We start from the raw sequence: 15,212 nt of genomic DNA, 5'->3' as shown, positions 1-15,212 counted from the left end.
GCCCTAATGGACTTGCTCCAGGGATGAAATGCAATATTCATTTGGGAAGGTTGAACTAATCAGCATGTTCTCTCCTGTGCAATGAAAACCTCTGACCTCCCTAGTAAGTCATACTTACTAGATGACTATATTACACGCACTTTATGATGAGAAAGTAACTGCTACATTACATCGTGCATAAAGCACACAATCTTTTATGTGAGATAATTTCTCATCATTTTAAGAGTCTACAGTCTGTAGAAGGTTTATCCAGTGAAAGCTTGATTCAGAAGAGAAATCTGGTCCATACATGCTCTATGCTGTCCTAAATCATCCCAATTTGAGATTTACAAAAGGGAGTTCCCAAACTAAGACTGTGTGAATGCTTTACGCTAGCAGAGCATTAATAAAGTGCCTCTTATATTGTGTGTCTGTACCAAGATTTGGTAGCAGGGAGGCTGCGGGGGTGGCCTTTTCGAGAAGAGGCCAGGGGCCACCCTGTGCCTGTGCACAGCTGGTGGCACCTCTGGGAAAACATTTAAGAAAGGGTAGAAAATGCCAGGCTGAGGTGGGGGGAAAGAATGAGAAACAGCAGAGGGAACCCCACAATTGCAGGAGGAGGTGCTCCATGGTAGAGCAGATATTTCCTGCAGCCTGTGAAGGGGACACACTGGAGAAGAAATACAAGAGAAGAAAAGAATGGTAGCAAGAAACCACTGTTTCTTGATCATAACCCCTCAAAACCACTTTTGCACCACTTGCTGCCTCTCTGAAGGGACTTGGACTGAGTGTAACCTGCAGTGATAACAAGGGAGGAGTCCGGGAGGAGGAATGAGGTCAAGTTGAGCCTGGGAAAGCAGGGAAGAAAGCTGTTATTTTAATGTTTGTCTGTTTTGTTTCCCACTACCCGCGTTGGTTTTTTTTTTTTTTTAATTATTTTAATTGGCAATAAATTATATTTTCCCCCAGCTGACACCACGGTAGTTTGTAAGCAGTCTCCTTGTCTTTATCTCAACCCATAAGCTTTTTCATTCCTGTTCTTCCTCTTTTCTTTTCCATCCTGCTGGGGAGGGGAGTGAGCAAGCAGCTAGGTGGGAGTTTGGCTGCTAGCCTAGGCTAAGCCACCATACTACTAAACTAAAACCCCTCAAAATAAAGCCCACAAAAGCAAGAAAATGAAACTGGCCTTCAACATTTTGTTTTTATTGAAATGGGTGACTAAGAACATTTCGGACACACAGCGAAATATTCTGGCATATTTGTCACAGGATATAGTCAAAACACTGGTTCTCCCCTCCCCAAAGGTATTTGATTAGAGAATCACTCATAGAAGCTCTCTGAGAAACTGTAAAAAATCTGAGAAGGCACAGAATATATTAACCTCTGTCACTGTACAGAAAGGAGCTTTGTACATGTGGGAGTTGGAGAAGCGCCAGGGTACAAGTACTCAAATATCAGTGTGTGCTGAAAGAAGCTGAGTCTGTGAGCTTTATCTCAACAGAGAGAAAGAGAAAAGGCTTCTGACATTATTAATATGAACACACAAAGCAGCAATAAATCACTAAGCTGAAAACCAACAGGCTCTGAAAAATATAGAAATATCTAGAAAAACAGAGACTGGAGACTTGAAAGTGGTTGTGCAGAAGTAAAGAAAGTTTCTGGAAATCAAACATAAAATAAAGATTTGATGGATGACTGATAGACATTAAACCTGAATTAATTTGGCACAATGACATTACTAGATATACACTGGAGGTTTGTTTGTGATAAGAGCATAGTACTTAGAGCAGGAAAGAAAGGAGTAAATCTTTTCAAACTACTTGAATGGGCAGGACAGAATAGATGGAAAATTTTAATCTAGGTTACTGAAGCTGCTGGAAAAATTACTAGCAAGCCACACAAGCCACTGACAGAGTTCCATAACAACAGAGTGAACCCAATACAAACTAATTTAAGGACAGAAGAAAAAGGTAGATTTGGGAGTTTAGAAGACATCCACACCTCCAAGCACTAGCCAGAGCCTCAGACTGTTGGTAATCAAATAGCAGACAGCACTGCAGAATCAGTCCTCCAAACCACAGATGAAAATAAGCACGAGAAGCTTTGAAACCATTTCAAATCATTAATACTGATACCCATCTTGTGTTTCTTAGTGAAGAGCTGGTTTCCATGAGTAGAAGGGTTATGCTGAAATCTTTGCCCCACTGAAATTGCAAGTGAAAATTCTGGGGTTTATTATGTGACCCTGAAGAAAGCATATTAGCTAAGTATTTATAAACAACAGATTTCTATGATTATGTGCCTTTTGTCCCTTTCAGGAAAATCAGCAGGATACATGAGTTATCATAATAACAAACTAGACCTTGCATTATTGACAAAGTCCACATGCTTTTTCAAGCATGCTGACAAGTGTATTGCTCTGTTTTATTAGCTTTGTCCCAAAACACTGATTTCAGATTTTCTGGCCTACTACATGCCAAATCTGTCCAATTATTCACACCGGAGAATTTTGCCAGACAGTTCCTCATAGGCAGGAGAATGACTGATGACCTTTGTCTTTCTAAGGCTTAAAAAGACACTCTAGTTTCTTCTTATATAAACATCCTCCTGTAACGAGTAGGGCACATGTTCACAGAAGGCACCTCCTTAGATCAAAACTTGACTCAATACTTGCAGAAATGGTGAAATAGGCTATTGCTATTCTTTCAGTCAAGACAAGAGCAGAAGCCACAACCACTAACACCATCAATCTAGACAATAGTTGTTTTCAATTGTTATGTGGGCAAAGATTGCACTAGTTTTCAGATAAGATATTCTACTACTTAATAATTTCTTTTGTATTGTTAACTCCTAAGGTCTTAACAATTTGATCAAGGATATAACACAGCCACAGAATGTACCAGGATTGCTATTAAATCCATCAAATCTAGTCATATACTAAAGTGTTATGAAACCAATTAACTGCTGGCCTGTATTCATTTGGTCATACTCAAATAATTTCCTGTCAAACATCTGCAGAGGATCAATTTATTCTTCATGGGTTTGCCATAAAATTTTGCTTTTATTTCTTTAATCCATTTTTCTACAGATTCTTCCTTATTTTTTCTAAACCAATTTCATTTTGAGGTGGAATGGTCTTCATATATTAAACTAGGAAAGCTTTGGTACCATTATTCTTTGTGTATCAGTTCTGAATTCACTTCTATCCCAACTACACATTTTTTGCTGATGCTGTTATTTCTGTACATTTTTGCTTGGACTCTCACCCTACTCCCACTGAAGTCATTCAGTTGGAATCTCCATCACTTTGAATAATCATTATACTGCACAAAGGGAAGAAACATGCAATAGCTAGACAGTAAGAAAAAAAGTCTATTACTTTACACTAAAATATAGCTGGGTTGGGAATAGGGCTAAACAAAATCAAGAATTCATAAAAAATAGCATAAGGTTTTTTTTTCTTTTTGGTCAGTTTTGATGGTCAAGAAGTTTGTAATTTTTGCCTTTCTTTAAAATATATACCCCAGTTTTCTAGTAAAACCTACTACAGTATGCGTAAGGCAATAGCTTTTCACAAGGGCTGAATGGAAGTGTATTTTTCCCTGATACAAACTGCCCTGACACGACTGCAGAAGTTTAGATGAATAAAAATCTGTCTGGGGAGGAGGAAAGCAATTGACCTAAAGACTTTGCAAGTAAACAAGAATCCTAAAAAGGAAGAGACCGCAGATCCAATCTCCTTTTGCCAACTGTATTTTTGCCCCTACTCCACATAAGCATAAATCCTCTCCCACAGTCTGGCAGACACTTTCCTCTGTCTGCATTTAATCAACATTTTCCTATTACTGGCCCAGTTTTCCCTCCTTCAACTTTTATCACTTGTCCTTCATTAAGAAAAGAAATCACACTTTCCTTCTTTAGTTCTCTCATTTCTTCCAACTCAGTCTTCCTCTAGACATGAAAGAAAGATCATCTATCCACTACCCTATCACGCACTAGCAGGTATAACTGGCCTCTTTAAGTGTTGTAAATACAAGCTAAAATTTTCCCCAGCGCAGCCAGTGTGATAAATTCAAGGGTGCTTTGGCTTGAGAAATGCTGCATGGAAACAAACTTGCATAGTGTTAATAAATACAACATGACACAAGTATGTATGGTAAGAAGTAAAACCCACTGAAGAGAGAAAGAATTGCACGGGCTTCAAAGGGCTTTGGGTGAGGTCTTTGATACTTGCATTAGTAGAAGACAGCTAACAGGGACAGGAGAAGTGGGATCCTTGAAACTGTACAATTTATTCACAGAGAGACTATTTAAGGTCATATCAAGCTATTCTTGTCTGTGCGTGTTCAGTACATCATAAATAACAACTGCCGAGAATAATTACTGTTGGAATTGCTTCATAAAGAAGATGCTATTTGAATTTTAGAATAACAGGAAATAGTTATATATTAAGCTTGAAATATATTTTACTGTCCATACTAGGCAAGCTTCTCATGACAAGCAGTATCACATTTCACAAGATTGGTTCCTTGCAACCAGAAAAAATGAACTCCTTTTTTTCCCCTTAAAATATTTAAAATGTTTTCACATATATATGGCTTACATTAGGACAAAGTTATCGTTATTATGTACCTAATTATACAATAATACCAATTTGACCTTAGTGGAATTAACACTGCAAGTCTGTCTTGCAGCCAAGGTGATATGAAATCATTATGTATACACACACACATGCGCATGCAATTCTCTTACTACTCAAAGTGTATCCAGTACAGGCAAGATGATTTTTCAGTGCAGGCTCAAAGACCGCTTTTGTGCTATTGATGGTGGTATTCAGTGCTTACTGTATAAAGTAGTAAGGCAAAACACAGAACTAAAAGCCATACTTCTGTTGTAGCAACTCTCCAATATTACTGAAAATACTGATTTTTTCCCTTTTGTTTAACTTAACCCTGGGAACCAGATTTGAAGTACTGACTTAAAGAAAATCTATGCAATGGCCAAGTGCAATAAAAAAAAGTTGATTATTTTCAGAATATCACACAAGTCATATGTGTATGATCTGACCTTCTGGAGCTGGTTTACTCGCATTTGTTTTTTCTGGATCCTTCACCTTGGATTTACTTGTTTCCTTTCTTCTCTCTATATCTTTAACTGAAAAGCAAAAGGAGGGGGAAATAATCAATTAAACTAGACACAGTGCAGTCAGAAGCATGTAAATTTCTTCTTACAGATAAAGAAGTCCAATGCAACATGTTGCAATATGTTTAGGTAACAAGTGACTGTTACAGTGTTTTCCCTCCCTCCCTTTGGGTTTATACTTTTTATAAATCTTTCCCCATCCTATCATCATTAAAATTCTCAAAAGTGACTCTCCTCACACAGGAGAGTCCAAATACAGTGACATCAGCACCTAAGCCCACGCTGACAAGAACCAGCACTGGAAATATAGTCCAGAAAATTGGCAAAGCTAGCTGGGGAAAGTCCAGCATCAGAGTTCCACTCCAAGTCATTCAACAAAAAAGCACATAAGCCAGCTGTTACATTATTCTCTTCAAAGAATCAGCTTAGATCCCATGCCCAAATCTGTGTTCAGGGCACCAGATACTCCCATGAGAGCAAAGTTACTCCAAAGCTCAGAATTCAACAGTTTCCTGTCCCACAAGTGGGTGGGATACCTCCCTTATGATGTCCCAAATCTCTCATAACAGCCAAGCAGAATCCAGCTTGATTAGCAATTCCTAATATTACATTAGTAGCCAGTATCACTCTACTCAGTCTGAAAAATTCTGGCAAAATCATTGCAAAAGTCACGTATTTGAAAAAAAAGAAATCCTTTCAGAATTTTCTTAGAACACTTATTGGTGTCAGTGTCTCAGCTGTCTACAATGGCCAGGAACAGCTTAAAGGAATGAACCAGAGAATATCTTTCATAGAAAACAAAATTCTGCTCAAATTAAAAACTTCAGTTTATGTAGAGCAGGATTATGACTGATGTTCATCCAGGCAGACACTGACCCTTAGCCAGGATCACAGCCTCTCTGTGCTATATCCTTCAGAAAACATTGCGAGAGTGTGAAAGAAGGTTGTCTGAATCTTGAAACATATAATATAAAATAGGCAATACAAGTATTCTGTTTTATAGAAGTGGAAGCAAAGTCAAATGGATTTCACTGATCTACTCAACAGTACATGGAATATCTGAAACTGTCAAGACCGCTCTAAGTTCCAATGCAAAATATAATCACAAGACCATCCTAAGGTCTTAGAAAGACAACAAGCCACTGTCAAACATCTGAGTGTGACCTCCTCAGTGCGATAATCTTCTGCAGGACCTACAGCTCTTGCACTCCAGGTACAAAGGTAAGAAAACTGGTGAAAAAATTGAAGTTTGTCTCCTCTCCTTATTAACACAGCACGTGTACCTGTACATCATCTGTATCCTTAGCAAAAAGTTGTAAAACTGATTCAGAAGCAAATTCAGGTCCACAAGCTTACTGAGGAGTCAGCTTCTAGCAAGGTAGACCTTGCTTATTAGCTGGGTTACAGATAAAAGCTACGATAATACCAGGTCTTACTCAGAAGGCTGAGTTTAACCCTTACCTAAATTAGACTCCAACTAAAATAAGAGAAGTGAAATTACCAGAATAATGCTAGTATAAAAGAATGCCATTGTTTAGCCTTCTAAGAGCATTCCTTTGAGAAAAGGCTATGAGCAAGCTAAGAAGTTGCTTGATGGCCTCTAATGTTAGTGCTGTTGAGTGGCAAGTCTCCAGAGAAACCGAACAGAAGTCTGAAAATGCTCATAGGAGACAAGCTGATCACATCCTGACAGAGATTTCTGGATTTGAGAAAGCTATTTCTAATGGTCAGAATTGTAACCACATAGGAAGAAGCGACAAGAAGACACCAGTTTTACTACATATTTACACTGACAAAAAGCTGATGTAGTACATGTTTTTACAGCTGCGTTTTAAAAGGAAAAAATTCCCCAGTGATCTAGTACACATACTGTGTACTAGAATAAGAACATACTAGCACTAGAATAGGAAAGTATACCTGGCAATATAAAGAGGAATATTCTTTTAACAATAAAATTTTATTGTAGGCTTGAGAATTCTTTATACATCAATTACAACTCAGCAGCATTAAAAACATATTTCCAATGTACTAAACCAGAAGATATTCTCCAAGCTTTGTATATGTTTGACCTTTTTTCATCTCAAGAATTATTGACCATTTGTCAGAGAAGTGGAAAAAAACCCATAGAATACAGGAGAGCAAAAGAGGATTTGAATACATGCTCTATCTGGTTTTACTCATACAAGGCATCATATTGTCAAATGAAACTCCAGCCTCATTAAGTACCACATGATTTCACCTGTCACAAAGAAAGAATTTACTAAATAAAACATAACCCTCATATTCTTAAATCAAGTTGCCAGCTCTACTTTTCCTGAAGAATAGAGGCAGTTTAAAAAACAGCCACACTTAATTATAGAATTTGGTGTAGATTTCTGTGGGCTGCTCTTTAATGCTAAAGTAATCTGTGGTTTTGTGGGTTTCCTAACCGGGATAGAACTTAAAGTAGTAAACACAGAGTTGCAGTGAGGAAAAGCTAGAAAGACTTTGACACAAACCACATCAAGTAACCAGTATATTTTATCTTGTGCTGGTTCTAAGAGAAAGGTGTTTTAGCAATGGCAGTGAGAAATATTCAGTGTCAAGGGAATTCAGTAGGCTTTCAACCATACTCCCAGACTGTCACATTTTTGTCTTTATCAACCAAATCTCCACTGATCATATTTAACTGAACTGTTTAAGATGCAGATCAAGACAAATTAGCTAAGACATATATATCACTATGATATAGATATTAAGAGTGTGTGTAGGTCAGATAAAGTCTTAAGCATGATTTTTAAACATATTTTACAGCTGAAGATCATTAAGAATTCAGCCTTTCATAGTATCATTGAACTATCAACTAGTTGCCAGTTGGCACAGCTGTAAGAATGTTTTAATAAAAAGCTGAATGAAGGGCAGGAAATTTTTAAAGTATCAGAATATAGTGCTTCCCTTCTGGTTTCCACTCACTGAAGATTCTTTTCCATGAGATACTGGTTAATTTCATAATGGAACGGGGAAGAAAGGGATTCCAAACCAATGCAGACAAAGATAGCCCAAAGCAAGAAACTCCTGTGCAAGAGTGACTGGATCAATTCAGGCCTCCAGCTGTGTATGTACCAGTTAAAATCTGTGGCTCTGGTTAGCCTTCCACCACAGAAGAACCTGTTTTTCCATTGTCCCACTTAGTGTTAGACTTTGTTACAATTTCATATGCTACATTAAGTATCTGATATATTCTGCATGTCAGGCATGAAAAGACACATACTTCTGAACTGGCCTTGCGCTGGCTTACTCTCCTTGTCTTCACTGAATGCAATGATCTGAAGGGCATAGTTTTGATCTGGAATAAGACCTTGAATAATTGCTTTGGTTGCAGTGTTTTGAAGAATTAATTGATTGGTTTTCCCACCTGTAAGACAGAAAAAAAAAAAAAAACACAAATAACTGTTTGCTTTTCTTACAGCACAGTAAATGTAATGACTTAGAACTACATCAAGCTCTAGAGTGACCCAAGTGTTACCACTTTTTAGATTATCCATACAGCCAGACCAGAGGGCATCCTGGAAAACCAAGAAGTCAGGCAGCCTAACCAAAGACAGGGACCAATTTTCTTAGGTAGAAACACTCTAAGGTCAATCGGTCAGCCTTTTTGTCTGGGCCTCATGGAATAGCCAATGTGTCCAGCAAAACTATTCATAAAGAAAAAAAAAAAAAAAAAACAACATTTGACAAAAAGCTGTCAAGTTTGGTAACATTACACCTACAGGCTTTGACACTGCTCTGTGAGTGGCTGCCAGTTCTGACCCCACTGTACCCACATCAGCTCTGAATACCCTCTTTGCCCACTTCCTTCAGGCAAGGAAATTCTCATGTATAAATACAAATAGTACACATTTCTATGTATACATAAAGATTGTATAATAATATGTACAAATATGTATTTTAGCGATGTGTTAAAAGTGTATCCATGTCTAAATTCAAGTATGTACAGTAGTACCTCTACACAGGTAGCCTGACACAGCCACGTTGTTGCCTAACTTTATGTTTCAAGTTTTCATTCAAAAGAATTTTAAAAGGTTTTGGGGTTATTTTAAGTTTAGTCTAAAATCTTTTTGGTCTTTTCTTGGGAGCTCAGTATAGGAGAAGGCCCAGGGAGATCCACCTCAAAGCTTTGGCTGAAATAGGGTTCCTATGTTCTCCCTTGAACACTTCCTGAATTTCCTTACACCCCACTGGAAGAAAGGTAGAGGCAGATGATCAGCGACAATTCCCAAGAACTACATATGGAGCATAACTAGCATCCACCCACTTCTACTACCTCAAGCATTCGATTCCCATATTCTATGCTTATGACCACCCCCCACGAGATCAATTTTTCTCTTCTGTTGACCAGCCAATACTCTGTTAGCCACAGCTTGCTCAGAGTTCCTTAGCCCTGAAGGATGACACTAGCCTCTGAAAAGCTGTTCAGCCTTAGAAAGACAGTCCTTTCACCTTAAAAGAGAACAGAGAGACTTCTGTTTTACCTGAACTTGGAGTGACAAGAAGCTTATACCCAGTGAATTGCCCTTTTGGGGCTTTCCAAGAGATCTGTACACTGTCAGGACTGACTACATTATATCTTAGTCTTGTTGGTGGGGACACTGCAAGTGGGGAAAGAAAACAACATTTTAAATTCAAATAAAAAGCAACCACCAATTTTAAACAAACAAAAATAAACACATATAGGAAGACAACACAAAATTTTAATGATAAAGGATGCAAGTTATTTAAAATGTCACAAACATCAGTTTATTAGTTTGTAAAATGACATCCCCAGGTGCACTACTTCAGACATACCTTTTATTTATCCCTTTATAGAAACAAACTAACAACCTAACAGCAGAGGACGGGAAGACAAACAGTGTTAGATGTTAAGACTCTAGTTTAGCAGGCAAAGCTGGTAATAAAAATGCTCTTTGTTAATATATGGGAATTAAAATTGCTCTCCTTGCTTACCCTGACAATATGCATTACCTAGCCTCCTTTACCTTGCATTACCGTGGGCGTTTCCCCACATTTAAGGTCACTCAGGGCCAAATTTTCAAAGCCTTGTTGAAGACACAAAAACCAAGAGGAAAGATAGATATGCACAAGGCAGAGGGAACATCAGCTGCCCAATTTGCAAACCTGGCCTAAGCAGCACACAGACTTGCCCAGCTGCAAGCACTGCTTCAGCCTCAGCAAGACTAGCAGGCATGCACAGGCAAGTCAAGATTTAGACAAGGGCAATCTGGAGGGTAAGCAAATCTGGCTTCTATTTATATTGTACCATCACCTAGGTTTCAAAGAGAAGCAGCAGGTGAAATGAGAAAAAGTATGACATGATTCAGAAAGAGGTGGTACTTCAGTGAAGCAATGCACAGAGCAACAAACAGAAAATCCACCCTATGTTACTGCAATATCAGCAACTTTGTGTCTATGCTCATAAACTATTTTTTCACAGCTTTGCATCCTTTTGCTCAGGCAAGCTCCACTGGTGCTGGACAACACTCTACATGGCATTTCTGCTTTGCTTCAGGGAGCCACACACCTGCTTCACAGCAAACAGCTGAAGCAGAGCTGCTAGTTGTGCAGCCCATGGTATCCAAGGCTGCCAATAACAGGAAATCTTCAGACATTTAAATAGGGTTTGGCTCACAGAACGGAATGATCTAGAGAGAAATGCAGCCAGGGAAGCTACCTAGATGCTGACCAACAGAAAGGGCTAGAAAAATCTAACACACACCTCCATCAATCTTACCCTCCTCTTCCCACTACCTCCACAACCCTCTGAACTGTCTCCTTCACTTTCCAAACTTTGATGTCTCTGCAACTACCACCCTTAAGGTTTCTGTTACTAAGTCTATGAAATAAGGGAAAATGTGTGAAGGGGGGAAGTGAAAATTTCTTTTCCCCAGGGCCCAAGATAGCTCTTAATTGACTAGGCTTATGCGCATGGTTTGTTGGTCCACTAGATATAATTAACCAACAGTTCTCATGACATTTCTGAGATTTAAGGATTACAACATATGGAGCATCTGAGTCAACAGGCAGAATGTGCTAGCCAACAATCTCTGGCCTCTTCATTTGACCTGCTACAGTCAATGCAGCTCTGGCACTAGCAGCAGCCAAAGACCTGTCCTGAACTGATTACTTTTTCCTACATGCTTATTTTTCCAACAGCCTGGGGGAAGAAATAAAAGAGGCAGGCTGTAGGTTTTTTTGAGATTTGGGTTGGTGTTTTTTTCATGTCATCTACCATTAAAAACATTTTGGGTCTTAGAATTAAAAATCTGAAGGTTTAGTACAAGAAGTGTGTTCCCTTGCATCCAGCCCCTCAATTCATAAGGGACAGTTTTGCCAGACTAAAGGCAGGTTATGCAGTTCTCTGCCTTGAGGGAGTTCACACCAGAACACAGAAAAGAGAGTACATAAGCACCAAAACCAGCTTAGAAACACCTACACATTCTCAAAAACTTCAGAGAACAAGCTCAAGAAGAGAGGCAAGGGGACAGAAACAGCAGGCAGCGCACCAGTTCCATACACTAAAAACTCCTGTTTCACAGCACAGGGCTTACACACAAACAATGCATTTCTCCAGTTGCTGGGCACAACCTTATCAGACCTTGTCTTCAGACTGCCTGTCACCTCCCTGAAGTTTAGAGAAAGAGAGGCTGTGAGCAAGAGCATGTGCAGGAATCACTGCAAATGCGAAATCAGTTCTTTGAAAATTTGGCCCTCGTATTGCAAAAGGTTTGGCTGGGCAGGTTTCTGCAAGAACATTCAGCATGCTGTAATTGTAAAAAAATGACAGAGACTATGGCAAAAAAGTTTTGAAAGCCAAGCAGACTGTAGTTATGGATTACAGCTTTTAATTCATTCTCAAGAGTCATTCTGTCTTTGAGCGATACATAAACCGCAATGAATTGGGGCTGAATGGATTAAGAGTGACAAATCATACCTAGACATTTGCAAACTATGCAGTTCCTTTTGTTATTTATTTGATCTACAGAATAGCAAACTTTTGAACAATGACAGTATGCAAGTGTAAAAACGCTGCACATTTTACCAAGATTAAATGGTAAATTCGTATGGGGATTATAAGGCAAAGCAGACAGCAACAAAGTAACACCAAGAATTGACACAATAATCATGTCTTAGAATTGCAGAGTTAATTTTCTCTGCCATCTCCTTTCTGCTGTCATTCCATTCCATCTTACTTTCAGCTTAACCATTTATGGAAGCACCTTCTAACAAAGAAGCATAATTCTGACATAATTGCTATTAGCCATCACCAAACCAGGTAAATTTTGGGAGCCCCTAAAAAACAATCACAGATCTTACAAGCAAAGAAGGACACAATCACCAGAAGTTTTTCTGTTTACTACAGAGTTACAATGTGAAAGACTAGAAGAGTTGTGCCAGAATAGTCTTTACATAACTAGTCAATTTTCACTGGGTGCTTTTTGTATCAAAGGTGGCAGTGCAAGGGAACAGACATTCCCACACAGCAATTAACCATCAGGAAGAAAAGAATTATTCACCAGACAGATATTCAACTGTGTCTTAGTTGTGCAAAGACTAATGTTCTGGCATAGAAAAGTACATATAGCTAAGGAAGTTAAAAATCTAACACTGGAACAGACAACAAAATATTGATGGGAATTACTACACATTCACCAACCTGAGGAGGGTATCTTTATTTCTTTGGACCTTTATTGTCTGTGGAACAAAATCTCACTTCTTGCAGAAAGGGAAAAAAATTAATCCAAGCTGAGTCAGTTAACTGATAAAAATCAGTAGCTAGAGCTTGTTAAGTGGTTTTACAGGAATGCAAAAGAGAATGGCCGTCAGCAACATTAGAGCAGTCACCCAAAAGAAAGCTACAGACAAGTTCAAGACTTTGGTTTATGCCACCAGGTAAATTAGCGCTCCAAATACATGACTATTGTGGACAACTAGGGAAAGAGTGTTTTGAACTATTCAGTTATCTCAATGGAAAGGAAGAATACCGTAAACTGTGTATGTGCAGCTCTCTAAGACATCCAATAGTCTAAGACTGCATACTAACTAAACCTTGTGGCTTCCAATTTCCTTTCGTCATAAGAATTGACCAAGTTAATATGTACTGCAATTACTTACCAATTACATTAGTAACACATGGAAATTATTGCTACACAAAGAAAAGTTTCCAACTTTAAATACAGAAGGAAAATTCTTGAAGCAAGTTTCTTTATGAATAAATGGAAAATTCTAGTGTCTTTTTCTTGCCCAGCACTATTTTTGTGTACTATATAAGAATATAAGTAGACAAAAGCTGTTGTTTATGTGACATTATGCTGAATGAGGATGAAACAGCAGTGATGAAAGAATAATTGTTGAGTAAAAACTGAATGGCACTGTGTGGTTTATAAGGCATTCAGGCAATAAATGACATGAAACCATGTAGCTCAATGCAGATAGCTCCTCAGTTGAAGGAATAAGTTGTAGCTTCAGGCGTGTTGACTTCAGTCTCCCAAATATAGCGTCCTTTCCAAGAAGTCACATTACACACCTTTACCTGAACATTTTTGCCAAAGGAAGGAAACACAAACTGCAACTAATACCAGCTCTCCGTACACCTTGGCAGAGTGCACGGTTTCTTAAAACAGACAAACATACTGTTAGCTCTGTATTAAATTGTAAATAGCTGGCCAGCTGCATGAAGAGTTTACTGCAAGGGGTGGCAACCTTGAGAAAAGAAAGGATTTGAGAAACATCTCCTTACTTTAAGTGTAGCAAGAGATATTTTTATTCTGCGAACATGGAATAGAGACTTCCTATCACCTCATTGAATAATATGACGGCCATTTTGGGCCAAGGCAATAGTCCACTTAGCTTAGTATCACACCGCTGACAGCATTCAGCAGCTGATGCTTGCTGAAAGAGTATAAGAACAAGGGAAGTATTGTTCTTTATTCATCCAGTACACCAACTCTAGCTTCTGCTGGTGTGATGACTGTAGAAAAAATCCTGACCTTCATTTCATTCTATTAATAGTTCGAGAGTTTTCTCCCTTACATATGGCTGATAAAATCCAAGTTAAAAAAAAGAGTGGGGGAAGAGTATGGTTTTCCAAGCTCAAGGAATTTTGTAAAATTTTCTGGAGATGGATCTCAATCCCCAATCCTGTTTTGCAAATCTTAACCATATGTATTAGGACTGAAATACAGAGAGGACTAAACATATGCTTTGCTTTATTGGCTCATTAAGTCACAAATATTCTGGACCTCATTTCTGACCAGAATTGATGTGTTGAACATTGGGAACATGTATTTCTTCATTCACCTCACATCGCCCACATTAAATATTACTGCTTACATATGTCCCTAAGTTCTGGGAGAGGCTTGTAAAACACTCGTAGATTCCCAAGTATCCGAGATGGTATGCTTCCCCAGCACTTGAGTGCCACGCAGACTGGACAGCACTGCTACTTGCATTTACCAGAACCTGGAAAGCCTCAGGTTGCCACTAATCTCTGAATGTGCTCATGAATAATGCATTATACAAGATGCTTTAGAAGAGCCCCAGGATCAATTCTGCTCCCAGTTATGCCTATGCAGTCTCATATCAAAGGGCTTACATAAATATAAAGTTGAGAGAAATGTCTTTCTTTAGAAATCATAAGAACTCATTGGCATTCTGCCTCCCTTCTTCCCCAAGCAATAGGATAAATTTTCTCTAGAAGTCAAGCCACTGTCAATACAATCCAACAAGCATTTAAGCCTAACAATCTCAGCAGTATCTTTTAATACCCACAAAAGATTTTTTTTTTTCAAAAGCTGCAGAAGTAGTCTGTGACATTTAACAGTCCTGTGCAATACTGAATGATGTAAGTGTTACAACAGCTACTGTTCCAACAAAGAAAAAAATACACATTTCATACAAGCTTAATAACATAGCTGGTCCTTCAAACTTATTGATTATTTAGAGAACAGTCACAACAATTTCTAATCAGTACTTCCATGTAAATATGGGTTAAAAAAAAAATATCACTGTTTTGTATAACTTATTTTGAGACATCTGTATTTGCCAAAAGATTTACG

The 15,212-nt window shown here is 38.4% G+C and overlaps 1 protein-coding gene across 4 annotated transcripts in view; it reads right to left on the bottom strand.

The window, feature by feature from the left end:
* Positions 1-15,212, bottom strand: part of COL14A1 (collagen type XIV alpha 1 chain) — a 123,461-nt gene that overhangs the window by 104,066 nt on the left and 4,183 nt on the right. For 3 of the 4 annotated variants that reach the window (XM_040587646.1, XM_040587645.1, XM_040587647.1), the window contains exons 3-5: positions 9,633-9,749; positions 8,372-8,515; positions 5,047-5,133 (exon numbers count right to left, since the gene is read on the bottom strand). The exons of the other annotated variant lie outside the window; for it this stretch is intronic. In XM_040587646.1, coding sequence (XP_040443580.1) covers positions 5,047-5,133; positions 8,372-8,515; positions 9,633-9,749 — 348 coding nt within the window. The remainder of the gene's footprint in view (positions 1-5,046; positions 5,134-8,371; positions 8,516-9,632; positions 9,750-15,212) is intronic. 4 annotated transcript variants of the gene reach the window in all.

This window comes from Falco naumanni, chromosome 3 (genome assembly GCF_017639655.2).
Source record: "Falco naumanni isolate bFalNau1 chromosome 3, bFalNau1.pat, whole genome shotgun sequence".
In the NCBI taxonomy this organism is placed as follows: domain Eukaryota; kingdom Metazoa; phylum Chordata; class Aves; order Falconiformes; family Falconidae; genus Falco; species Falco naumanni.
The sequence above is the reverse complement of the archived record's forward strand: the minus strand, read 5'-3'. Positions and strand labels throughout refer to the sequence as shown.